We start from the raw sequence: 26,992 nt of genomic DNA on the forward strand, positions 1-26,992 counted from the left end.
GGTGCGCCGGGTTCCTTATCTGCCCGAACGCAGGCAGCCGGCTAGCCGGGGAAGGAATCCTACCGCGGACTCCGCGGGCTGGGCCCCACGCACCTGCCGCGCGCCAATCACAGGCCGGCGCGCAGGGGCGCACGCGCCGCAGCCCTGGGCGGGGCCTCCGAGGCTCCCGCATCTCCCCCGCCCCGTCGGCGTCGCCCGGTCCTGAGTGGCCTGCGGGGATGACGTGCGAGGCCGCCTGGGCCTATGGCGGCGGAGCCGGCCGGCGGCTTGGCGGAAGTGGTGTGGGGGAGGCGGCCCGCAGTGCAGGGGCGGCGCGGGGCGGCGCGGAGCGGCGTGGGGCTGCTGACGGGTCGCGGCTCCGGGAACATGGCTCGCTTCGCTTTGACTGTTGTCCGGCAGTGAGTATGGCTGTGGTAGGGGGCCTTTCTCTCTTCCTTGAGTGTATTGGAGCGGGCGAAGGGAACACGGGTCTGCCCCCCTCTCCCCTCCCTGCTCGCTCCGCCCGGGGAGGGCTGGCTTGGAAGCGCTTTTCCCGGGGCGCTTGCCCTGGGGCCGTCTCGTGTCGCCCCTCGTCTCACCCCAGCAGCGCCGAGGGAGGACGGCAGGTCTTAGATAGCTGCGTCCCGTGTTTCAGATAAAGCGAGACCCGGAGGAGCAAGGGATCGGGGTTCGTAGGCACTTGGTGGCTGCACCCAAAACGGTGCCAGACATGTCCACAGACTTGTCTGGGCACCGTTTTTGCTCCCCGGCAGGTTGCAAAGAGTTTGTAGAATTGCTCGTCCGTGGCTGATGCTTGTGATGCCGGCTGCCTTCTGCTATCCTCTCTGTTTCTGAGGTTCCCCCTCGTTTCCCCAGTCAGCCAGCCCCCCTGGCACATATATGAGACTTCTTTCCTTTCCCCAGAGGTTACAGTTCTGGGAGAGAAAAGAGGGTCACAACTCTGATCTCAGCAGACCGTATCATCCTAAATAAATGTTTTTTATCATCATAACATTACACGGAGCTGAATGCTGATAGGTCTTCATGTTTCTTATCTTTTTTTATCAACATGTATTTGCCAAGTGTTAACGGGAGATGAGATGAAAATCAGGGTAGTTAAGAGCATAGATTTTTCTTTTTCTTTTTTTTTTTGCGAGATAGAGCTCGCTCTGTCTGTCACCCAGGCTGGAGTGCGGTGGCGCTATCTCTGTTCACTGCAACCTCCCGCCTCCCGGGTTCAAGCGATTCTCCTGCCTCAGCCTCCCGAGTAGCTGGGATTACAGGCATGCGCCACCATGCCCGACGGATTTTTGTATTTTTAGTAGAGACGCGGTTTCACCATGTTGGCCAGGCAGGTCTCGAAATCCTGACCTTAAGTGATCCGCCCATCTCGGCCTCCCAAAGTGTTGGGATTACAGGCGTGAGCCACCGCGCCCTGCTAAGAGCACAGATTTTTCAGGCAAGGTAGACCTCGGTTGGAATCTGTTCTCTAGCTAAGAGCCAGGTAGCCTGGACTTAAGTTTCCTGATATGCAAATGATAGTGCCTATCTCACTATTTTAATGTGAGAATTAAATGGGGGACAGGTAAAGTGTATGATGCAACAGGGGAAGAAATATATCTGAGAAATAACTTCTATAAAGACAGCTCCAATAAAAGTGCAGTTTATTCCCAAATACGAACGTATAGTTTAGCACACCAGCATTTTGTGTGGGTACTATGTGCCAGTAGACTGGATCATACAGATAAATAACATACCATTTCTGCATTCAAGCTCACAAGGGACATTAATATGATTTAACTTTGTCAATTGACTTGAACTGCTATCTTTTCTGGCCTGTCCTTCCTTTATAAGAAAGATAATCTTAAGAATCCTCTAAAATTGTCCGTTTGGGATTAGCAGGATTTTAATGGCTACCTTAGAAATCTAGTTCCTCCCTATCTCTTCTCCCACCCCTTTCGGTTGTATAGAATGCCTTGGGAGAATTCTTAACTTACTAAAGGTCATACAGCTAACTGGTAGCAGAACAGGAACTAGAGGCCTGATCACCCTTTCTTCCAATGTTAGAGCACTTTCTAGATGCCTGACCCAGCCAGCCCAGTGTCATATTTATAATTGAAACTCAGACCATCAAGGTGGTTCACCCCTGTAATCCTAGCACATTGGGAGGCGGAAGTGGGTGGATCCCTTGAGCACAGGAGTTCAAGACCAGCCTGGGCAACATGGTGAAACCTCCTCTCTACCAAAAAAAAGCTGAGTGTAGTGGTGTATGCCTGTGAACCCAGCTAATAGGGAGGCTGAGGCAGGAAGATCACTTGGATCACGTGAGCCTGGGAAGTCAGGGCTATAGTGAGCTGTGATTGGGCCACTGCACCCCAGCCTAGGTGACACAGTGAGACCCTGTCTCAAAAAGAAAAAAAAAAAAAAAAGAAAACTCAGAAGTTGTACAATATTTGGGTTAAGGCAACCCCTAAAAAGATGATTCCTATTTAGATTCTTAATAGACAACAGTCATACAAATGTGGATTTTATTCCCTTCCTGCTGCTTAAAAAGGGTTTGATTCCGGAGGCCCTCATAGGAATCATTTAAAAAATAAGTCTTAATACACTGTTGTAATTAAAACCTGACAGTTTAGTGAGTTAAGGACTGATATCCTCGTTTTTCACATGAGGCAGCTGAGACAGACACCTTCTAACTTGCTTAAAGTCACATGGCACGTTGAGGAAGTAGGAGTTTAACCAAAGCAACTTTACCACTCACCGTCTTTTGTTTCCTACTTAATGTGTACCTGGTATTTGTAGATTACTTGAACATCACCAGCCGTTTTTGAGGCTACTGTTTATTCTCTTAATATAATTGTGTGGAGTTATGACAATAGTTTATTTTGTTCTGTTTTATGTGTAGGAAGATGGAGTGAGAGTGTTGAAATAATTGATAGGGCTGGTCCAATGCTTTCCTGTCTGGACCATCCCTCCTCTTGTCTTCAGAGTTCTCAAAACCAAAACCTGGTGATTCTTTCAGGAAAAGAAGTGATTTTCAATTTGACTCATTATCACCATAGTTAAATGTAATGACTTTTTGAAGAGTTAGAGAATTTTATTGGACTTACCTCTTCAGATAATGCAAAAAAATCTTGAAAGCAATTTAAGTTCAACAGAACCCATTAGGAATCTTGTGCTGTTCCTGTATGTGGTTTATCTTTCTTCATACTTCGACATGGAAGTACCAGTGTGTATCATTTCTGGAATAGACTGCCCAAGGTTCCAGAATTTAAGTCTATCATCATTGTCAGACTATAACTTCTCATGATCTTATGGCACAGCATTGTTGAAAACTCCAACACGTGTAGTTGGCATTACCATCACCTATCCAGCACTATTGAAGGGTCTGGTTCCTTGAAATGTTATTTGTAGGTGTTTGCAGTTAGTCCCAGGCAAAACCATCCATTTCACTTCCTTTTTTTTTCTGGCAGGGCGGGGGAGATATGTGTGCCTTTATTAGCTGAGCCACTACTTGAGGGGGATGAAGCGGGAGGAGTGGGTGGCCCTGAGGTCGGGCCGGCAGTGCCTCACTGGCTCGTAGGTGATGGAGAACTCGCCCAGGTAGTGGCCGATCATCTCTGGCTTGATCTCCACCTGGTTGAAGGTCTTGCCGTTGTAGACGCCCACCATGCTGCCCACCATCTCGGGCGGGATGATCATGTCCCCCAGGTGCGTCTTCACTACTTCCGGCTTCTCCACTTCCGGCTTCGTGGCCTCGCCCAGGCGCTTGGGCAGCGAGTGCTGTTTCCGCCGCAGGCCCGGGTTCAGCTTCCGCCGCTGGCACGCACTGTACGGTTGCATCAGCTGCTGGTGAGACGTGTCCAGCTGCTGGTCCGAGTCCACGCCCCGATAGGTGAATTTGCGGAACGTCAGCTTCTGCTCTACCTCTGCCATCTTGCCGGATCCTCAGAAAAGTTCATTTCGATTTTTAGGCAGCTCTTAAAACTTTAATATTTTTTGGCAAACTAAATTTAATTTACTTTTAATGATTTAAAAATGCATTAGTAAAGTTTTTTTGTTTTTGCTTTTTTATTTATTTTTTTTTTTGAGAAGGAGTTTCACTCTTGTTACCCAGGCTGGAGTGCAATGGCAAGATCTCGGCTCGCCACAACCTCCGCCTCCTGGGTTCCAGCGATTCTCCTGCCTCAGCCTCCCAGTAGCTGCGATTACAGGCATGCGCCGCCACGCCCGGCTACTTTTTACTTTTAGTAGAGTTGGGGTTTCTCTATATTGGTCAGGCTGGTCTCGAACTCCCGACCTCAGGTTATCTGCCCACCTCGGCCTCCCAGAGTGTTGGGATTACAGGCGTGAGCCACCGCACCTGGCCGAATTAGTAAAGTTATTGACAGCAAGACTCATTTGGTTTTCTTACTGTACTTCTGTTGGCAGTTACTTTTTGTGTAAGGCTAATAATCGTTCTGTATATTAATAAAGCAAGCAAATACTATTAGGTAATCTGTAATTTAGTACTTTTATAAAGCTAATACTGTTATAAAATTTTAATGCTTTATAAAAGTATAAAGGTACTTTGTACAGATACTTTATAAAGATCAAGGACAGCCAAAAGTCCTGTAATCCCAGCGCTTTGGGAGGCCGAGGCGGGTGGATCACCTGAGGCCAGGAGTTGAAGACCAGCCTGGCCCACGTGGTGAAACCTCGTCCGTACTAAAAATACAAAAAATTAGCCGGGCGTGGTGGCGGGCGCCTCTAAATCCCAGCCCCTCCGAAGGCTGAGGCAGGAGAATCTCTTGAACCCGAGAGGCGGAGGTTGCAGTGAGCCCAGATTGCGCCATTGCACTCCAGCCAATGAGTGAAAACTCCGTCTCAAAAAAAAAAAAGGACAGCCAAAAGTCTTTTGTTACTAGCTCTTGAAATTTTCTGTATTTGCAAATGAATTTATTAGTGTAAAGGAATTAGGACTAAGCTGTATTCGTGATACCGGGTGAGGGTTTACATTTTCATTTACACTAAAAAACATCTATTTTGAAAACTTGACTCAAATTTACACTGATTTCCCATGATTTGTCCCTCCTTTGTAGCAAACTGAGTATTGTGTGTTGAATTTGAATTCCTTAAAAGGAATTAAGGGAAATCGAGCTTTCTATATGATTTTTGAAGCAATGCTGCAGAGTATAAATCCAGACTAAGAAGATAAAATATCTTTTAAGTAAGAACTGGGAGATAACCTACAAAGTGAATGATGTATATTTGTAGGTCCTATAAATGGCTGATCCTAAGACTTAACATCTTGGCATAAGCCCTTGGATTCCTGCAGAGTCAGGTTTCTGTTTTGGAAATGGACCACACTGCAGATTTTGAAAATGAGTGGTGTTATTCCTGACTCCTTCAAAATATATCCCTCTGACCTTTCAGCTTCGTTCACCTTCTCTGCTGCTATCGCAAGTCAGACTTGGTTAAGGGAAATAGATTAATAATAAAACTGTTTTAGCCATCAACTTTCCCTTTCCATTCCCCAAGCATACTAATTAAACAGTTACTTCAAGGATTTATATAAACCTCTCAATAAAGCTGATAAAAGCTGTAAAATTAAATATTTATGAAAGCTTTTGGAAAAAAATCTATTTTTGGATTCCTACTCTTTAATATTTATAAAGTGATTTGAACGCAGAAATGCCAAATAGAACTAAACCGAATGCTGTGAGTGTTAATACTGTTGAGTCTGCAGCAGCCTCTGTTGATATACGGCTAAACGAAGCCTTCATTATGTCGCAGCGGTTATGCTGCTTTCACTGAAAATCGTTAGATGGTGGGGCAGTACTTTTACGAAACTATCAAATTTCTGGGATTCCATTTTTTAGAAAGTGGCATTTTGACAATATAAACCTTTGTTTTAATTTGAATCTTTCATTATCTACTTTGATTACATAAAAATGCTGAGTTAATCTTTTGAGCGAGTATACAAAAGGTAATCATCTCTGCCAAATTTCTGTGATTTGTAAATACTGAGTTTTTTGGTGGCTCTCACATGATTTCTTGGTTGGTAGATTATTAAATTTCTTCTCACCCCTGATTTCAAAATGAGGGTGTGTCTGGCTTGGCTGGAAATTGTATTAGCTATGTTAAAAGAAAAACTTCACACAAATTAGACTTTGTTTATTTGAGCAAAGAAATGATTCATAGATCAGGCAGCGCCTAAACAAGTAAAGCTTCAGAGTGCTCAACCCAGCGACATAGGCAGGCAGTATTTATAGACAGAGAAGGGAAGTGACATGGCCAGGCGTGGTGGCTCACACCTATAAACCCGGCACTTTGGGAGGCCAAGGCAGGAGGATCACCTTAGGTCTGGAGTTCGAGACCAGCCTGGCCAACATGGTGGGAAACTGTGTCTCTACTAAACATACAAAATTAGCTGGACGTGGTGGCACTTGCCTGTAATCCCAGCTATTTGGGAGGCTGAGGCAGGAGAATCGCTTGAACCCTGGAGTTGGAGATTGCAGTGAGCCAAGATCACACCACTGCACTCCAGCCTGGGCTGCATAGTGAGACCCTATCAGGAAAAAAAAAAAAAAAGAAAGAAAGGATGTGTCATATAGAAGTAGCCTGATTGGTTACAGCTCCACTTTGCCTTATTGGGACATGTCTGAGCAGTTTGCAGCCCATAATTGGCTGAAAGCTCAGCTGCCATGATTGGCTGAGACTTGGTTCTTATTACAGGAATATACTCTCAAATTATGTTGTAGTTTGTTTACATATTAAGTTAGGTGACAGCTCCCTAGGCATGGAGGCAGTTTTAGGCCAGGTTTAATTTAAGGGCTACAAGCCACTGTCTAATGAGGATGTTATTTGTATTAAAATAACAGATATTTTGTTCTTGGTCTCAGCAAGATTTTGAGGCTGAGACAGGAAGTGAATCCAATACATGGTAACTATTTTCTAGATTAAAAATGACAGGTTCCCCGTGTTTGCGCTGAATGCTTCTGCTTTATCCATCTGAATGGTAGAGGTTAATAACCTCTTTCATGCCCATTTTTTAAGATTCTGAATGACTTTTGGAGTGTAGGAAGTAGTTTTTTTTTGTTGTTGTTGTTGTTTTGAGTTGAAGTCTCGCTTTTGTCGCCCAGGCTGGAGTGCAGTGGCACGATCTGGCTCACCGCAACCTCTGCCTCCCGGGTTCAAGTAATTCTTCTGCCTCAGCCTCCCGAGTATCTGGGATTACAGGTGCCTGCCACCATGCCTGGCTAATTTTTGTATTTTTAGTAGACACGGGGTTCCATCATGTTGGCTAGGATGGTCTTGAACTCCTGACCTCAGGCGATCCACCCTCCTTAGCCTCCCAAAGTGCTGGGTTTATAGGCGTGAGCCACTGCACCTGGCCTAGGAAATCTTTTATTAATTTTAACAACAATGATAATGGCAAATCAGTGCAGTTGGTTTTTACCAAGGTATAAATAGTTCTACGTAACTTTTTTTTTTTTTTTTGGAGACAGAGTCTTGCTCTGTCGCCTAGGCTGGAGTGCAGTGGCATGATCTTGGCTCACTGCAACCTCTGCCTCCTGGATTCGAGCGATTCTTCTGCCTCAGCCTCCTGAGTAGCTGGGACTACAGGCGCGCACCACCATGCCTGGCTAATTTTTGTACTTTTAGTAGAGACGGAGTTTCACCATATTGGCCAGGCAGGTCTTGAACTCCTCACCTCGTGATCTGCCCACCTCGGCCTCCCAAAGTGCTGGGATTACAGGCATGAGCCACCACGCCTGGCCAGTTCTGTGTAATTGTATTTCTTTATCATACATTTATTTTTTAAGCTAATACATCTGCATATTTAGAAACCAAAACAATTCTCCCTAGTCTTCCTCTTCTCCCCTCAACCAGTAGGTGACCAAGTTTATTAGTTTCATGTTTATCCTTTCATTGTTTCTTTGTGCATCTCCATATGTTTATTTTCCCTCCTTTCTAAAAAGGTAGCTTTCTTTTTATATTATTCTATACCTTGCTTTTTCTACTTAATCATATATCTTGGTGAGCGTTCCGTATCTACATATAATCTCTCTCTTTAAAGGACACATTTGCATAGGATTCCATTAGGTAGATATGTCACTGTTTATTTGTTAATATAAGTAATGGTTATTTTGGCCACAGTTAAGGAAACTAATTTCCTTGTTAACGGACATTTGGGTTGTTTATAATCTGTTGCTACTAGAAATAATACTGTAGCTAATGATCTTTTTTTTTTTTTTTTTTTTTTTTTTGTGAGATAGGGTCTCGCTCTGTCACCCATACTGGAGTGCAGTGGTGTGATCGCAGCTCACTGCAACCTCTGCCTCCCGAGCTTAAGCAATTCTCATGCCTCAGTCTCCCAAGTAGCTGGGATTACAGGCACCCGCCACCACACCTGGCTAATATTTGTGTTTTTAGTGGAGACGGGGTTTCACCATGTTGACCAGGCTGGTCTTGAACTCCTGACCTCAAGTGATCCATACTCACCTCAGCCTCCCAAAGTACTGGGATTACAGGCGTGAGCCACCACACCTGGCCGCGAATGATAATGGTCTTTTAAATATGAGTGAATTCAGTTATTCCCAGTAATTGGGTTATTGGATAAAAGGGTAAACAGATTTGTCATTTTGATAGATATTTTCAGATGACCCTCTCTAGGCAAAAGTACATTCATGAAGTTCTGTCATTTCCCAGGATTTTCTCCAGACCCTGGACATGTTGAGGGTATGCAGTCCCTGCTTGTGCCTTTCAGGAACTGGAGCCAGGATAGACATAGAGCTACAAAGTCAGTTAGCACACAGATGAAAACTTACGTCGGTAGTGCCAGGGGACAGTGGGAGCATAGAGTGTGGGTATTAAATAGAGTAGGTAGATGGGGAATGGTACCGGGGAGGGAGACCACCTAAAGGAACCCGGTCTTGTGTTGGGTCTTAAAGAACATTTGTATTGGCCAAAGCCAGCAGTCTGCATCTTGGCGGAGGTTGGCACACAGCTGTCTTTGTAAACAGGCAGCAAGATTCCAGGCCGAGGCCTGAGCTTATGATTCTGACTTCCAGGTCTGGTAGATTTTTTTTCTACATCTGAGTAAATCAATCCTTTGTAACATTTTAATTATTACAAACTAGTGCTTCACTTAAAAACAATGGAACGATCATTTTCCATCGAAATCAAGGAAATGCAAATTAAAATCAAAGTGGGATGAATTGTTCAGGTACCAGATTGGCACAGATTGAAGAAACCTTACACCACTGAGTCTTGTTGAGGGTGGTATACCACACCACAGGGTGGTGTGACTTGCTGTGACACTTTGGCATTACCTAATAAAGCTGGGTATTTGCATACCTTATGGCCCAGCAATTCTAGTGCTAGGTTGGGTCAGCAAACATTTAAGTAGCGCTCAAATCTCAACTGAATTCTCCTTGATTCTACTTCATGTATTTGACAAGTGCATTTATTGTTAACCTGTTCTGCTGTCTGTCCAGTCTTGCCTATGCACTTCCGGCCCTCCCCCCCCCCCCCGCCCCCACCCCCGCCAGCCTCAGTAACCCCAGTTATTTTGTGACAAAGTTTCCAGTTCTTTTACCCTGCTGGTTGCTTCAGGTTGCTTTGATTTGTTTTGGTATTTTAGTTTTTAAAAGTGTAGTACTCAAACCTCAGTTCAGTGTGCAGTTGGTCTGCAAGATAGCCGTCAGTACTACAAAAAATAACTGCTGAAGGCCTAGGAACTAAGAGAAGGCGGGGTTCTGAAGGTTTGTGGACTTCTCTCGCATTCCATTCAGATTCTCTTTCACTTGCTCATTCAGTCCAGCAATGAAGAGACTGACTCTCACGTTTTTGGTCCTGCTGCCAGTGAGAGTAGTTTCGATCAATATATTTCTTTTAACAACATTATTTGGCTAAAATGGTATTTCCATTATATTTTTTAGTAGGATTTTCCATTTGCAATCCACTTAAGATTGGTTCCTGATCTATATGTTTTAGTTTGGAGTAGTTTGAAGTTCTTAGCTGTTCATTAAAGAAGATGATTGCAAATATTAGTTTAGAATAAATTGTTTTTTATGGGTTGGATTATGAAGTATGTTACAAGTTTCATATGATGTCTTTATTAGTATAATCACACTTCATTGCTCATTTTTTTCCTCCTCTCAAAAATAGTATAATTTGGCTAATAAGGTTCTCCTTCTCTTTCTATTTTAGTGGAGAAACAAGATTTAACAAGGAGAAGATAATTCAAGGTTGGTATAATCCGATTGTTATTTTAGCTCTCACCCTCGTGTTAATAAGATGTGTGAGTTAAGCAGATTTGGTGGGGTGGGGTAGACTGGGGGCAGCTCCATTGTGAATTGGGATTACAGAATCAAAACATCATAACCACAGAAATACGATCAGAAATATGGTCAGGGCTGTTAGTAACCAGGAGGAATAAATCTCTCAAGTGAACTGGGTGTGAAGTACAGTTCTCCAAGTTATTCTTTATGTATAGCTTCAAAGTGGTTCTGTCAGCTGATTAATTATATTGGGTCTGGGTGTCTTAAAATATAACTGTCTGGATTTGAAATTATTCTATATTTGGAAGCATGAAGTTCACTGACCAGTGTTAATGGTATTTTTTCTGCTAAGATAGTTATTTTAGTTTTAGTAGTAATAAAGGTTTTAAAAAAGAACTATTTTCATATGTGGTTGTTACTTTATTCTGAAGAGATTCTTTCTCCCTTTTTCTGTTAATTTGGACTCAGATCTTTTATTTGCCCTGTGATCCAGCTAGTCTGGCTTTTTAAGAATATCTTGGGTGAACTTTTGGCCAGACATGCTATTTCTATGCTGTGATTATAAAAGCTTTTAGTTTTATTTTTTTGGTTAGGGACTTCTGGGGTTTACAAAAACTGATTTTCATATTCCATGAGCCTGACTCCCTTTTATGGACACTAACTGGTCTGATTCTCAAAGGAACCTTTGTTTTCAGACAAAATATGCCCCACCCAGGTTATCCTTTGGACTGAGGCCTCTTACCACCTGGCCTTTGGTATTGCTCACTTCTCTTCTTTCCTAAGACATTGACAGTAGAACGTCAAGAAAGTTTTTGTGTTCACACTTGTTTTAGGTTTGTGTTCTTTTCCTGACCTTGTCAATTGGATGCTTTAGTTCTTTAAGTTATAGCCTTTTGTGTGTAAGCATTCAAGGCTCATATATTCCTTTTTTTTTTTTTTTTTTTTTGAGGGTCTCATTCTGCCACTCCAGCTGGAGTACAGTGGCACGATCTGAGCTCACTGCACCCTCTGCCCCTCGGGTTCAAGCAATTTCTCATGCCTCAGCCTCCTGAGTAGCTGGGATTACAGGCGCACGTCACCATGACCAGCTAATTTTTCTATTTTTGGTAGAGATGGGGTTTCACCATGTTGACCGGGCTGGTCTTGAACTCCTGACCTCAGGTGATCTGCCTGCCTCGGTGTCCCAGAGTGCTGAGATTACAGGTGTGAGCCACTGGACCGGTCCTCAAGGCTTATATATTTCTAAGCACTGTTTTTGTTTGCATGCCCATAGTTTTGACACGTGGTAATGTGGTAAGCATTCAGCACTAAGTATTTTAAATTCCCATTGAGTGACTTCCATTGTAAATGCTTTTGTGTTCTGTCAGTATGGTTTATTTGATGATACTTCTTTGAAATGTGTTAATTATGGTCAGTTTTTATAATTCTTCCATTGTATGCTTCAGAAAAATCTATAATCCCTCACTGTTGGGACTGGAGTTATATATCAAATAATCAGCCTTCTTGATTTTGTTTTTCAAATCTTACACACTTTATTAACTTTATAAATGCACTAGTTTGCCTGCATGTCCTAAATATCAATTTATGAGTGCAGTATTTTTAATTCCCTGCTGCGGTGGCCAGTTTGCCCTTTAATAGTTGAAATTCTATCCATTTTTGGTTTCTGTGTTCTGCTTTTGTACAGATTGAGGTTATTTTATTAGGCTTATACAAGTTTAAATGATTACATCTGAGTAAATGGGATCATTGATTTTTTTATAGTGGTCCCCAAATCCTGAGACTTTTGTCATAAAGTCTTACTTTTCTGATAGTAATATAGCTACTTGAGCTGTTTTGGAGATGGAATTTCACTGGAATGTATTTTTCCATCTCATTCCTTTCACCCTTTGTGTGTACTCATGTTTAAGTGTTATCTCATAAATAGTATGTAGCTACATTTTGGCTCTTTTAAAAATATATATAATTTGTCTTTCTTTTTTTTTTTTTGAGACAGAGTCTTGCTCTGTCGCCCAGGGTGGACTGCAGTGGTGCGATCTCGGCTCACTGCAGCCTCTGCCTCCCGGCTTCGAGCAGTTCTGCTGCCCCAGCCTCCCGAGTAGCTGGGATTACAGGTGCTCGCTGCCACACGTGGTTACTTTTTGTCTGTTCGTTTGTTTATTTATTTATTTATTTATTTATTTTGAGATGGAGTCTCATTCTGTCACCCAGGTTGGAGTGCAATGGCGTGATCTCGGCTCCTGCAACCTCTGCCTCCCGGGTTCAAGTGATTCTCCTGTCTCAGCCTCCCGAGTAGCTGGGATTACAGGTGTGTGCCACCAGGCCCGGCTAATTTTTGTATTTTTAGTAGAGACGGAGTTTCACCACGTTGGTCAGGCTGGTCTTGAACTTCTGACTTCGTGATCCACCCATCCTGGCCTCCAAAAGTGCTGGGATTACAGGTGTGAGCCACCATGCCTGACCTAATTTTTGTATTTTTAGTAGAGACGGGGTTTCACCATGTTGGCCAGGCAGGTCTCGAACTCCTGACCTCAGGTGATCCACCTGCCTTGGCCTCCCAAAGTGTGGGAATTACAGGCGTGAGCCACCACGCCTGGCCTAGAATTTGTCTTTTGACTAGCAGTAGTGGCTGTTTGCCTTTATTCTGATCACTGATGTGTTTTGATTTTTTTTCTTTGTTGTTGTTTCCCCCTTCTTTTTCTAGTCTTTCTTTTTTATCTTACCTGCTTTTACTTCTTAAGTGCTTGGTTTTTTCCTGTTCAACACTCTCTTACTTTCCCCACTACCTTTGAGTTGATGTACCATTTCCATTCTTTTCATGGTTATCTTAAAAGTTTTACCCTCATACCTGTCTTAGCCAGGGCTGCTGTAACAGAGTATCATGGACTCAGTGGCTTGAACAGTACACAGTTCTAGAGACTGAGAATTCCAAGATCAGGGTGCCAGCAGATCCAGTGTCTGTGGAGGGCCTGATTCCTGGTTTGCAGACTGCTGTCCTCTGGTTAATATCCTCACATGGCAGAGAGAGAGAACGAGAGCACTTATAAGGACACTAATCCTGTTCATGAAGGCTCCATCCTAGGATCTAATCACCTCCCAAAGGCCTGCCTCCTAATACCATCACATTGAGGGTTAGTATATCAACATTTGAATTTTGGGGGGACACATTCACTCTGACAGTACCTAATAAAGTATAATATTAATATCCCCTCTTCCAAAAAATACAAATAACTTGTCTAGTAGCTTAGTCCTGTCTTTTTTTAATTGCTTGAGGTAGACGACATTATCTTCATTTGTTTAGATGGCATTTAAATTTATGAATATATTTGCAAGTTTCTCTGCTCCTCATTTGTTTTCATCTCAGACCATTTCTGAAGTACATTCTTTGAAAAGTCCTCTAGTGTATATAGAGCAGCTGGTGGTAAACGCAGTGGCTTCAGTCAGTACACACTTTGAACTGGTGATTCTCTCAGCCCTTGGAAGATAGCATTCTGCAGTTTTTGGTTCCATTTTTCCTGGTAAGAGGTTTCTGTCAGCTAAATGGTGTTCCATGGTAGGAAATAGGTCTTTCTCTGTAACTTCGTTTAAACTCTTCAATTTTGGTATTCTTCAGTTTCTCATAACGTATCTAGGAGGGTTTTTTTTGTTAAATTTATTCTGCTTGATTTTCATGTGTTTTCTTATTCTGTGAAATTCTCAGCTATTTTCTTTTCATATTCCTCTCCTTCATTTTTTCTATTCCTTTTTTTTTTTTTTTTTTTGATACGGAATTTCACTCTTGTTGCCCAGGCTGGAGTGCTGTGGTGTGATCTCGGCTCACTGTAACCTCCGCCTCCTGGGCTCAAGCAATTTTCCTGCCTCAGCCTCCCAAGTAGCTGGGATTACAGGTGTGCTCCACCACGCCCAGCTAATTTTGTATTTTTAGTAGAGACAGGATTTCTCCATGTTGGCCAAGCTGGTCTCAAACTCCTGACCTGGAGTGATCCACCCACCTCGGCCTCCCAAAGTGTTGGGATTGCAGGCATGAGCCAGCATGCCCAGCCATTTTTTTTTCTGTTCTTTTAGCGTTCCAATTAGATGCATGTTATAAACTGAATGTTTTTCTTCCCAAAAGTTACATGTTGAAATCATAACTCCCAATATGATGACATTAGGAGGTGGGGTCTTTGGGCGGTCATTAGGCCACAAGGGTGCAGCCTTCATGAATGGAATTTATGCGAGAGACACCGGAGAGCTCCTTCCTCTTTGTGCCATGGGAGCACTGAAGGAGAAGTCAGCAGCCTGTAATGTGGAGAGGGCCCTCACCAGAACCCAACCATGATGGTACCCTCATCTCAAACTTCCAGCCTCCAGAACTGTGAGAAATAAATATCTGTTGTTAATAAGCCACCCAGTCTGTAGTACTTTGTTATAGCAACTAAGACAATGCATCATTAGGAATTCTCATTCTTTCCTTTGGAACTCTTGATGTATCTGAGCTGTGTTCTATCTCCTTGTATCTGTGCTGTGTACTGGGCAATACCTTCTGCCCTGTCTGAGTTCATTAAACCTCCTTTCATCCAAGCCTCTGTTTATCCATCAAGGGGCCCCCCCCCCAGCCCCTGGCAATTCTGATTTTTATTATTAAAAGATCTATTTGGTGATTTTAGAAAACTGTCTGCTTATTTTTGATGCTTACTGTTAATTGCTTGTTTTTGTGATTCTGTCTTTATGTTTTATTCATAGTCATTGTAAAGTCCATATTTGCTGATTTCAACGTCTGAAGTTTTGATGGGTGGCTTTGGTTTATGATAGATTATTTTCTTGTGTGTTGAATCTTTGGCTAAACAATTACTTGTTCTAAATTAGTGGAAAACCTGTTAGCCTCTTTTGAGAATGATTTGCTCTGAAAAGGATTTGTATTTTATTTTACCACAGGCCTGAGGCTGCACGTTAAGTCTCCTTACAGGAGCCCTTGCTCCCAAGAATTTTGTGTTTAGTCTTCCCGCTTGCCGTCCGCTCCAGCAGGCCTCCTCCCCTAGCCCCACCAGCCCGTCCTGATAGCCCACCACCGTCATTTTCTTCATGTTGGTTTCACAGTTGAGCGCAGGGTTTTGGGGTTGCTTTGCTTTGTCCCTTGGAGATTTTTTATACGTTCTGTGGGCCCAGCAATGCAGCACACACACACACACAGACACACACACAAACATACACACACACAGACACACACACACACACAAACATACACACACACAGACACACACACATACACAGACACACACACACATAGACACACACACACAAACATACACATACACACACAGACACACACACACAGACACACCATTTAGATCTTTTGTTGTAGGAGGTCCCTTCAGAGTGTCCAGTCAGCCGTTATCCTGGAAATAGAGGTTTCAAAGCATTTTTTAAATGAAAAAGGAAAAGAAAGGGAGGGAGGAAGGAAAGAGGAAAAGTAATACCATTATAATACTGAGCATTTGGATGATGGGAATGAAGAAGGAAAAAACTTTTAGATGATGGTCCTACCGTCCCAACACATTACCTGTAAGATCAGAGCCAATTATTGAAGAGATGGGCAAACATAAAAGAGGGAAAAGCTAAGACATTTGTGTCTCATCATCACCTAATTCCCATTAGGCAAGCATTCTTTTGGAAAATAATTGAATACCTGAGCCTTTATAGACTTACAACTTACTTTTACTTGCTAATAACTCCCTGAAAAGTTATGTGGAAAAGTCCTTAAAAAAATCTTTCATTAAAATATAGATAAATGCAGCCTATATTTTCTACATGTGATTTATACATCTCTTATATGTAGTTTTGAATGTTATTGTTCCTCTTCTTAATATATCACAGGACAAGGAGTAGATGTACCTCTTTCAGAAACTGGATTTAGACAAGCAGCAGCTGCTGGTATATTTCTGAATAATGTGAAGTTTACTCATGCTTTCTCCAGTGATCTCATGAGGACAAAGCAGGTAAATTTTTTAATTTATTTGTTTTGAGACAGAGCCTCACTCTGTGCCCAGGCTAGAGTACAGTGGTGCAGTCTCTGTTCACTGCGACCTCCATCTCCTGGGTTCAAGTGATTCTCATGCCTCAGCCTCCCAAATAGCTGGGATTACAGGTGTGTGCCACCACACCTGGCTGATTTTTGTAATTTTAGTAGAGATGGCGTTTTACCATGTTGCTAGTCTCAAACTCCTAACCTCAGGTGATCCACCCGCCTTAGCCTCCCAAAGTGCTGAGATTACAGGCGTGAACCACCACGCTCAGCAACAGGTGAGTTTAGAGTTAAGGTCTAATATGATGTACCAAAAGTCTCAACAATTGTATAATCTTGAAAAATCTGCTACCAGAGTCTGTAGGGAATTAAACCCCACACAGACATGACCTTCCTCAACAGAACTTATTTATTTTAATTTTATTTTGTACTTTTTTAAAAAAATAATTTTTAAATTAGAGTAGCCTAGAAAAAAATGTCTAACAAGAATATAAATAAGCTATTATGAGACAGCAGGGAGAAATGACAGGAGAAATTAACCCACCGTGACATCAGGTATTATGATTACCTGATAGAGTAAGAAACCACCGTGTCACTGTAAAGAAATAAAAGACTTGTTAGAAATATCTTCAGGGAGCAGATTAAACTGTTGTTGGAATTTCATCTCCCCCATAAACAGTTAGAAAATGTGACAAAATATGCGAAACCGCTGTTTTCAGACATTAGACTTCGGGCATTGTGGGCCTATGATGCCTGAATGAAGTGGAACAAAGAAGGTGAGCCCTAGGAGTGTCCTGGTTTTCTGGCTGAAGCAATTTCCAGACTCTGGTAGGCGAAGCCAAGTAGAGCTTAGAGGTCTCGGTGAGTTAAGGAGACAAAACTTGGAATTTGGGGAGGTTAATTTTTACATAACTAAAATTTGTGGGTCAGAGTACTGGAAGAAAGAGGTGGATAGAGAGAGAACTCTAGAAATACGTACAAGAATCTCCTTAAATTGAAACATTTCTTGAAACAAATGATAATTGAAACACAACATACCAAAACTTGTGGGATCCAGCAAAAACATTAGGGAAGTTTATAGCTATAAGGGCCTACATCAAAAGAAGAAAAACTCCAAATAAACATCTCACAATGCATCTTAAAGAACTAGAAAAGCCACTTTGGGAGGCCGGGATGGGAGGATTGCCTGAGCTCAGGAGTTCAAGACCAGCCTGGGCAACATGGTGAAACACTGTCTCCACTGAAATAACAAATCAGCCCGGCGTGGTGGCAGGTGCCTGTAATCCAATCCCAGCTACTCAGGAGGCCAAGGCATGAGAATTGCTTGAACCTGGGAGGCAGAGGCTGCAGTGAGCTGAGACTGTGCCACTGCACTCCAGCCTGGGCAATAAAGCAAAACCTTGTCTTTAAAAAAAAAAAAAAAAAAAAAAAAAGAAAGAACTGGAAAAGCAAGAGTAAACCAAACCCAAAATTATTAGAAGAAGAAAAATAATAATGATCAGAGTACAAATAATTGAAATTGAAATGAAAACTCCAAAAGATCAGTGAAATGATAAATTGGTATTTTGAAGGTAAAATTGACAGACCTTTAGGTAGACTTAACTAAAAACAATAAAGATCCAAATAGATAATATCAGATGTAAAAGGAGATATTACAACCAGTATCTCAGAAATTCAAAGGAGCATTAAGGGCTACTATCAGCAACTGTATGCCAAAAAATTGGAAAGTCTAGAGGAAATGCACAGATTCCTAGACACAAGCATCCTACCAATATTGAACCAGGAAGAAATCCAAAGCCTAAACAGGATAATAACAAGTAACAAGATTGAAGCCATTATAAAAGTCTCCCAGTAAAGAAGAGTCTGGGACCTGATGGCTTCACTGCTGAATTCTACCAAACATCTAAAGTACTAATACCAATCCTACTCAAACTATTCCATAAAATAGAGGAGGAAGGAATACTTCCAAACTTATTCTATGAGGCCTGTAGTATCCTGATACCAAAACCAGACAAAGACACATTAAAAGAAGAAAACTACAGGTCACTATTCCTGATGAAGATTGATGCAAAAATCCTTAACAAAATACTAGCAAACCAAATTCAACAATACCGTTAGAAAGATCATTCTTCCTGACCAAGTGGAATTAATCTCAGGGATGCAAGGATGGTTCAACATAAACAAATGAATCAATGTGATACATCATATCAACAGAATAAAGGACAGAAACCATATGATCATTTCAATTGAGACTGAAAAAACATTTGATGAAATTTAACATCCCTTCATGATGAAAACCCAAAAACAACCTAGGTATAGAAGTAACAATATAAAACAATACAATAAAAGCCTCAACACAATAAAAGCCATATGCAATAGACCCACAGCTTGTATCATAGTGAGTGAGGAGAAACTGAAAGCCTTTCCTCTAAGATCTAGAACAAGACAAGGAGGCCCATTGTCACCACTGTTATTCAACATAGTACTGGAAGTATTAGCTAGAGCAATCAGACAAGAGAAAGAAATAAAGAACATTTAAATTGGAAAGGAAGAAATCAAAATTATCCTTGTTTGCAGATTATATGATCTTATATTTGGAAAAACTTGAAAACTCCACCAAAAAACAGTTAGAACTGATACGTTTGGCAAAGTTGCAGGATACAAAACAATGTACAAAAATCAGTAGCATTTGAATATGCCAACAATTCTTTTTCAACAATCTGAAAAAGAAATTAAGAAGTAATCTCATTTACAGTAGCCACAAATAAAATTAAATACTCAGGAATTAACTTAACCAAAGAAATGAAAGAGCTCCACAAGGAAAACTATAAGACACTGATGAAAGAAGTTGAAGAGGACAACAAAAAAATGGAAAGATATTCTATGTTCATGGATTAGAAGAGTCAATATTGTTAAAATGTTCATACATTTTAGCAGTCTACAGATTCAATGCAATTTCTATCAAACTACCAATGACATTCTTCACAGAAGTAGAAAACAGCATCCTAAAATTTATGTGGAACTACAAAAGACCCAGAATAGTCAAAGCCATCCTTAGCAAAAACAACAAAACTGGAAGAATCACATTACCGGACTTCAAATTATACAAAGAGCTATAGAAACCAAAATAGCGTGGCACTTACATAAAAACAGACACATAGCCAGTGGATCAGAATAGAGAACCCGGAAACAAATCCATACATCTGCAGCAAATTCATTTTTGATGAAGATGCCAAGAAGATACATTAGGAGAGTCTCTTCAATAAATAGTGCTTGGAAAACTGGATATCCATATACAGAAGAATGAAACTAGGCCCCTGTCTTTCTCCATGTATAAATATCAAATAAAAATGGATTGAAGACTTAAATCTAAGACCTTAGACTATGAAACTACTACAATAAAACATTGGGGAAACTCTCAAGAACATTGTTCTGGCCAGAGATTTCTTGAGCAATACACTGCAAGCACAGGCAACCAAAGCAAAAATGGACAAATGGGATCACATCAAGTTTAAAAGCTTTGGTGCAGCAAAGGAATCAGTCAGCAAAGTGAAGAGACAACCCACAGAATGGGAGAAAATATTTGTAAACTACCCATCTGACAAGGGATTAATAGCCAGAGTATAGATGGAGCTCAAACAACTTTATAGGAAAAAAATGTAATAATCCAATTAAAAATGGGCAAGATGGCCGGGCGCGGTGGCTCAAGCCTGTAATCCCAGCACTTTGGGAGGCCGAGGCGGGCGGATCACGAGGTCAGGAGATCGAGACCATCCTGGCTAACACGGTGAAACCCTGTCTCTACTAAAAATACAAAAAACTAGCCGGGCGTGGTGGCGGGCGCCTGTAGTCCCAGCTACTCGGAGGTTGAGGCAGGAGAATGGCCTGAACCTGGGAGGCGGAGCTTGCAGTGAGCCGAGATCGCGCCACTGCACTCCAGCCTGGGTGACACAGCGCGAGACTCCGTCTCAAAAAAAAAAGGGCAAGATGTCTGAATAGGTGTTTCTCAAAAGAAGACATACAAATGACAAAGAGACATATGAAAAGGTGCTCATCATTGGTAATCAGAGAAATGCAATGCAGACTACAATGAGATACCATTTTACCCCAGTTAAAATGGCTTTTATCCAAAAGACAGGCAATAACACATGCAGGCAAGGCTGTGGAGAAAAGGGAACCCTTGTACACTGTTGGTGGGAATGGGAATTAGGACGACCACTGTGAAAAACTGTTTGGAAGGAGGTTCCTCAGAAAGCTACAAACAGAGCTACCGTGTGATCCAGAAGTCCCACTGCTAGGTAGGTATGTTCCCAAAGAAAGGAAATCAGGATATTGACGAGATACCTGCACTCCCGTGTTTATTGCAGCACTTTTTACAATAGCCAAGATTTGGAAATAACCCAAATGTCCATTAGCAGATGAATGAAAAAAGGAAATGTACACACACACACACACAGTGAAGTACTTTTCAGCCACAAAAGAGTGAGATCCTGTCATTTGCAACAACATGGATGGAATTGGAGGTCATTAAGTGAAGTAAGCCAGGCACAGAAAGACAGACTTGCCATGTTCTCACTTATTTGTTGGAGCAAAAAATTAAAACAGTTGAACTCATGGAGATCGGGAGTAGAAGGATGGTGACCAGAGTCTGGGAAAGGTAGTAGGGCGAGGTGTTGGGGAAGTGGGGATGGTTAATGCGTACAAAAAGAAAGAATGAATAAGACCTAGTATTTGATAACACAACAGGGCGGCTATAGTCAATAATAATTTAATTGCACATTTGAAAATAACTAAAAGGATATAACTGGATTGTTCGTAACAGAAAGGATAAATGCTTATGGGGATGTATACCCTGATGACCGGGATGTGATTGTCATGCATTGCATGCCTGTATCCAGGTGTCTCATATGCCCCATAAATACATACATTTACTGTATACCCACAAAAATTAAAGATTAAAAACAGAAAAAAGTCAAAAAATGGAAACCTCAGTGGAAGTACTAAATTATAGATCATACACAGCTAAAGTGATCATTAACTCATAGATAAATACGTGATAATAACCTAAATGTAGCACAGTGTGATAGATTTAAAATATGAGAGTTTAGCTGGGCACAGTGGCTGGGACCTGAAATCCCAGCACTTTGGGAGGCCAAAGCGGGAAGATCACTTCAGCCAGGAGTTTGAGACCAGCCTGGGCAACATAGAGACCTCGTCTCTACAAAAACTAAAAAAGTTAGCTGCGTGTAGTGGCACTTGCCTGTAGTCCCAGCTGCTTGGGAGGCTGAGGTGGGAGGATCACTTGAGCCCAGGGAGTTGAGGCTGTAGTGAATCGTGACTGTGTCACTTCACTCCAGTCTGGGTGACAGAGCGAGACCCTGTCTGAAAAAAAAAGTCCCTTTAAAAAATAAATAAAATATGAGCGTTTAGAAGACATGAAGAGCATGATGAGAAGTTCTGGTGTCATTCAGAAGGAGATAGCAGAAAGAATGGGGAATGGGGAGGAAGAGGTGATATTCAGAGGTTATAGAATATTGACAATTTTACAGAATTGTTGAAAGACAGATCCAAGAAGTGTACCAAATCCCAACCAGGATAAATAAAAAAGAAACCCATATCTACATTAATTATAGCAAAATTACAAGACTCTAAAGAATAAGGAGGAAAAAAATCATCCATTAAAGACCATTAGTTAGGCTTTCAGCAAATTTGTTCATATTGATGATTTCTTTATTGTGCTGAGAAATAATAAGGATTAACCTAGAGTTTTATACCCAGCAAGATTTTTTTCTGCTGTGTAGGTGAAATGACATTTCAGACAAAGAGATCCTGAAGTAACTTTGAAAGGAAAAATGAAAAAGAAGGAAAATAATTCCAGAAGGGAGATCTGAGTTTCAGAATACAATAGTGAACAAAGAAATTGGTAAAGGTATAGGAAAATGCAAGGAAATATTGACAATACATGTAAAACAGTATGCTGATGATGTCTAATTTGTCGGGAAATGTGTTTTTAAAAAAGGCAGATCATGGACCTAAATTATTTCCAGAGTTTTGCAAATACAGGGTCACTTTTCAATCAAAAATCGCTAGACATACAATGAGAAGGAAATGCGAATAAAAATGAGCTAAAGACAACAAACAGCCACATGACTTACCTGATGGAGTTATCAGACACGAGCTTTAAAGTAACTATATTTTTGTATAGGTGCAAGATGTAGAATTTCAGCAGAGAACTATAAAAAATAAACTGTAAAAAAGAACCAAATACAAATTCTAGAACTGAAAATACAATTGGAATTAAGGCTCAATGGATGGGTTTAACAACAGTTTAGACATATTTGAATGGCGAATTAAGGAGCTAGAACAGGGATTAGTAAACATTGTCTGCAAAGAGCCAGATAGTAATTTTTTTAGGGTTTATAGTCTACACAGTCTTGTTACACCTGTTCAAGTCTGCGGTTATAGCAAGAAAGCAGCCATCGACCATGCGTAAATGAATGCTGTGGCTGTGTCCCAGTAAAATACTTGATTTGCAAAAGCAGATGATGGTCTGAATTGTGCTGACTTCTGAACTAGAAGATAGATTAGAAGAGAATATCAAAATCAGGAATGAAGAGACACGGATGCGCAACTTTTGCAAAGGAAAATCATTTCTAATTTCTTTTTTTTTTTGAGATGGATTCTCATTCTGTCGCCCAGGCTGGAGTGCAGTAGCGCGATCTCGGCTCACTGCAACCTCAGCCTCCCGAGTTCAAGCGATTCTCCTGCCTCAGCCTCCCGAGTAGCTGGGACTACAGGCGCGAGCCACCACATCCGGCTAATTTTTTGTATTTTTAGTAGAGATAGGGTTTCACCACGTTGGCCAGGATGGTCTCGATCTCCTGACCTCATGACCCACCCACCTTGGCCTCCAAAAGTGCTGGGATTACAGGCGTGAGCCACTGTGCCTGGCTCTAGTTCTTTTTTATTCACTAAGATGACATAGATTCTTTCAGTGTTTCCACCAGAATGGTGATTGTTTTTATTAAAAAAAGGAACAATTGTCTTGATTTTCAGACCATGCATGGAATTTTGGAGAAAAGCAAAGTTTGCAAAGATATGACAGTAAAGTATGATTCAAGACTTCGGGAAAGGGTAAGTAACTTATTTACATATTATTCTTCACCATAAATTATCAGTTAGCCACCGCAGTTTGTCACTTGGCTAAAAGTTAAATGCATTTCTGCTAGGGATTTTCAATCAGTGAAAATATTTAAGAATCTACCATATGACAGTCACTGTTACATGCCCTCATATATAGCATCTTATTATTAAAATCAAGCAAGATAAGCATCTTAAGGTATAAAAGAAGGCACACTCATAAGAACTTAACACAGTATAGAAGAGTTTAAAGGTGAAAAATACGGATATTGCATAATTTATGTAACCTAGCTACTGCTGATGGACAGCTAGGTTTTCACTAGATTCCCGCTGATGTAAATAATGTTAAACTAAACATCTTTGTAGTTAATTCATTGTAGACCTGTGTATTTCTAGAAATGGACATCAGTGAGTGTGTACTTTTTTTAAGGCTTTTATATACATATTGCCAAGTTGCTTTCCAGAAAACCTGTGCCAATTTATAGTCCCATGAATGACCTAGGAGAAAGTTTTGTTTTTTTACACCAACAATTGGTATTATTAGACTCTGTGGTTTCCCAGTTTAATAGCTTAAGAATGGTGCCATGTGGCTGGCATGGTGGCCTGTCATCTCAGCACTTTGGGAGGCTGAGGTGGGCAGATCACTTGAGTTCCGGAGATTGAGACCATCCTGGCTAACATGGTAAAACGCCATCTTTACTAAAAATACAAAAAATTAGCCAGGTGTGGTGGCACGTGCCCAGCTACTCAGGAGGCTGAGGCAGGAGAATCGTTTGAACCCGGGAGGCGGAGGTTGCAGTGAGCTGAGATGGCACCACAGCACTCCAGCCTGGGTGACAGAGCGAGACTCTGTCTCAAAAAAAAAAGGAAAAAAAAAGAAATAGATCTCTCATGTTAATGTCTTAAAACTCAACTTCCTTATAACTATGGTGATATATTTATTTAGCTATTTCATAGTGCTGTCATTGGGATCAAATGGGATAATATATGTGGATGGGAGGTGGCTGAGTTGGTACCTTTTGCATGTTAATCTCTAGTCCTACAATCTGTGCAAATCTCTGTATTTATGTGTTCAATAAATTCCCACCATCTACTTAAGATTGCTTAGCAAGTTATTTTAAAATAACCCGTTTGGACATAGTGTGCAACTCAATATTTCAGTTATATTTTCTAAGGTTCATGGCCCTCTACCGAGGACATTCTCATTATCAGTTCAGAGGAGATACAATAAATGAAGTGGAGGAGATTTAGCTTATTCCTGAGATGAATGTTCTAAATTTGCCATAAACATAAACTTAATTGTTATATTGCAGTCTCCTTTGAGAAACATGTTATCTATTGGATTATTTCAGAAATACGGGGTTGTAGAAGGCAAAGCGCTAAGTGAGCTGAGGGCCATGGCCAAAGCAGCCAGGGAGGAGTGCCCTGTGTTTACACCGCCCGGAGGAGAGACGCTGGACCAGGTATGTGGCACTGCTGATGTCAGAGTGGTTGAATTAAGACTCATAAATGAGATGTTTTGGAATTTTAGCTAAGTAGTTTGAAAGTTGCTTGGTTCATTCTCTTTTCCTTTTTAAATTATCTATTTACTTAGCAAATTATTCTTTTCTATTTAAAATCTTATTTATTTTTCAGTTGCCTTTGTCATTACTGATAATGGACTTAAGGAAAGGTGTTATTGGATGGTACTTCTAAAAAAGACCTTTGAATATGAAGCAGTGGCTTAGTGGTGGGAGTGGAGTTCAAAGAGGGTGATTGGCAAGTCACTCGAGGTGAAATAACTCAAAACATGAAGTCTTCAGGCCTCCGCTGCCGCCTCAGCTCTGTTCGTGATGGCATCCCTGTGCTTGCATTTCTTCTCTGCTGCCTCCCCAGCTCGGTTCATGATGGCAGCCCTGTGCTTGCATTTCTTCCTCCGTTGCCGCCTCAGCTCGGTTCATGATGGCAGCCCTGTGCTTGCATTTCTTCCTCTGCTGCCTCCTCAGCTCTGTTCCTGATGGCATCCCTGTGCTTGCATTTCTTCCTCCACTGCCTCCTCAGCTCGGTTCATGATGGCAGCCCTGTGCTTGCATTTCTTCAGGGTTCTGCTTTGAATTGCATTATTGGTGATTCCCCCAACCCACCACCACCTCCTTAATCTTTATCTTAATTTTCTTGAAAATACATTACTTTAGTAAGGGAAGGATTTGTTGCTGCTGTTGTTCCAGTGGCACTGAAGCGCCAGAGACAGCTTCCTGTTAGCACTGTTTTATGAGTTTCTGTTGGCTTGTAGGTTTCCCTAACTAGACCGTGAGTGCTTTGAAGTCAGGAATTGGGAATTGTATCTTCTTCATCTTGGTCTGCATGGTGCTTTCATAGTTCCAGAAATGTGGTGGATACTTATATACATATATATGTCCCTGAAACTACTGATTGAAGGAATAGAAATGTAGATTGAGATTCTTCTGTTTGTGTAGTACTTGGCATTCAATATTAGAAAAAAATCCAGTCAGTTATGTTCTATGTTAACATTTTAAGGAAATCATTAATGGCACTTTATTTTGACTTTTATTTCTTTTCTTGTAGGTGAAAATGCGTGGAATAGACTTTTTTGAATTTCTTTGTCAGCTAATCCTGAAAGAAGCAGATCAAAAAGAACAGTTTTCCCAAGGATCTCCAGGCAACTGTCTGGAAACTTCTTTGGCAGAGATATTTCCTTTAGGAAAAAATCGCAGCTCTGAAGTTAATTCAGACAGTGGTGTTCCAGGATTAGCAGCCAGTGTCTTAGTTGTGAGTCACGGTGCTTACATGAGAAGTCTGTTTGATTATTTTCTGACTGACCTTAAGTGTTCCTTACCAGCCACTCTGCGCAGATCCGAAGTTATGTCAGTTACTCCCAATACAGGGATGAGTCTCTTTATCATAAACTTTGAGGAAGGAAGAGAAGTTAAACCAACGGTTCAGTGTATTTGTATGAACCTACAGGATCATCTAAATGGACTGACTGAAACTCGCTAAGGTTAAATCTGCATCAAAATTTAACCATTTTGAGCCTCGGAAGAGAGTGCCATTGGCTTTATTTACCTCTCTCTCCTCTGCTAGTGCTGATTTGGAAACAGTTAAAAGCCAATTTTTAGCTCAAATGGAATCATAGCCACATAAAACTTTAACGGACAACTATATAGAATTAACTTATTTTGTCTAAGTACAGTTGTCGTTTTCCAGAATAATTTTACCAGCCTGCTATGTGTCATCTCTGGATTGCACATGGATGATGAAAGAACTCAGTATTGAAAGTTGGGGGATTAGTAACCTCGTTAACAACGGTTTCTTTTTCATTTTAGCCTGTTCTAATGGCTGTTGGTAAGATACTGGTTTTTTTTAGTATCTCATCCAGTGCTTGGAAGAAAGAATGGTTTATAATTCCCAATACATGTTTATATTGACTATGTGTTGTATTTTTAAAATCCTTTAAATAAAAAATCCTTACAAGTTTATGTAAAGCAAAATAACACTAACATGTTTTACATATAAATCAACTGTTGGAATATTTTATTCTAGAGGGCTTGAAATGTGGATGAATACAGATTATGATTACAGAATGGTCTGGGGGAAGAAGTTAAAA

At 41.2% G+C, this 26,992-nt stretch overlaps 1 protein-coding gene and 1 pseudogene across 2 annotated transcripts; one reads left to right on the forward strand and one right to left on the reverse strand.

Moving 5' to 3' along the window:
• Positions 1–228: 228 nt before the first annotated feature.
• TIGAR (TP53 induced glycolysis regulatory phosphatase) lies at positions 229–26,992 on the forward strand. The gene is made up of 6 exons (XM_003905822.5): positions 229–398; positions 10,177–10,214; positions 16,101–16,222; positions 23,305–23,382; positions 24,741–24,851; positions 25,954–26,992. The coding sequence occupies exons 1-6, from the start codon at positions 244–246 to the stop codon at positions 26,383–26,385; spliced, it is 936 nt and encodes a 311-aa protein (XP_003905871.2). The 5' UTR covers positions 229–243; the 3' UTR covers positions 26,386–26,992.
• Positions 3,459–3,934, reverse strand: LOC116268820 (annotated as a pseudogene). The gene has a single exon (XR_004175976.1). The product of XR_004175976.1 is annotated as a 40S ribosomal protein S15 pseudogene (transcript).

Source organism: Papio anubis, chromosome 9 (genome assembly GCF_008728515.1).
Source record: "Papio anubis isolate 15944 chromosome 9, Panubis1.0, whole genome shotgun sequence".
NCBI classification, from domain to species: Eukaryota; Metazoa; Chordata; class Mammalia; order Primates; family Cercopithecidae; genus Papio; species Papio anubis.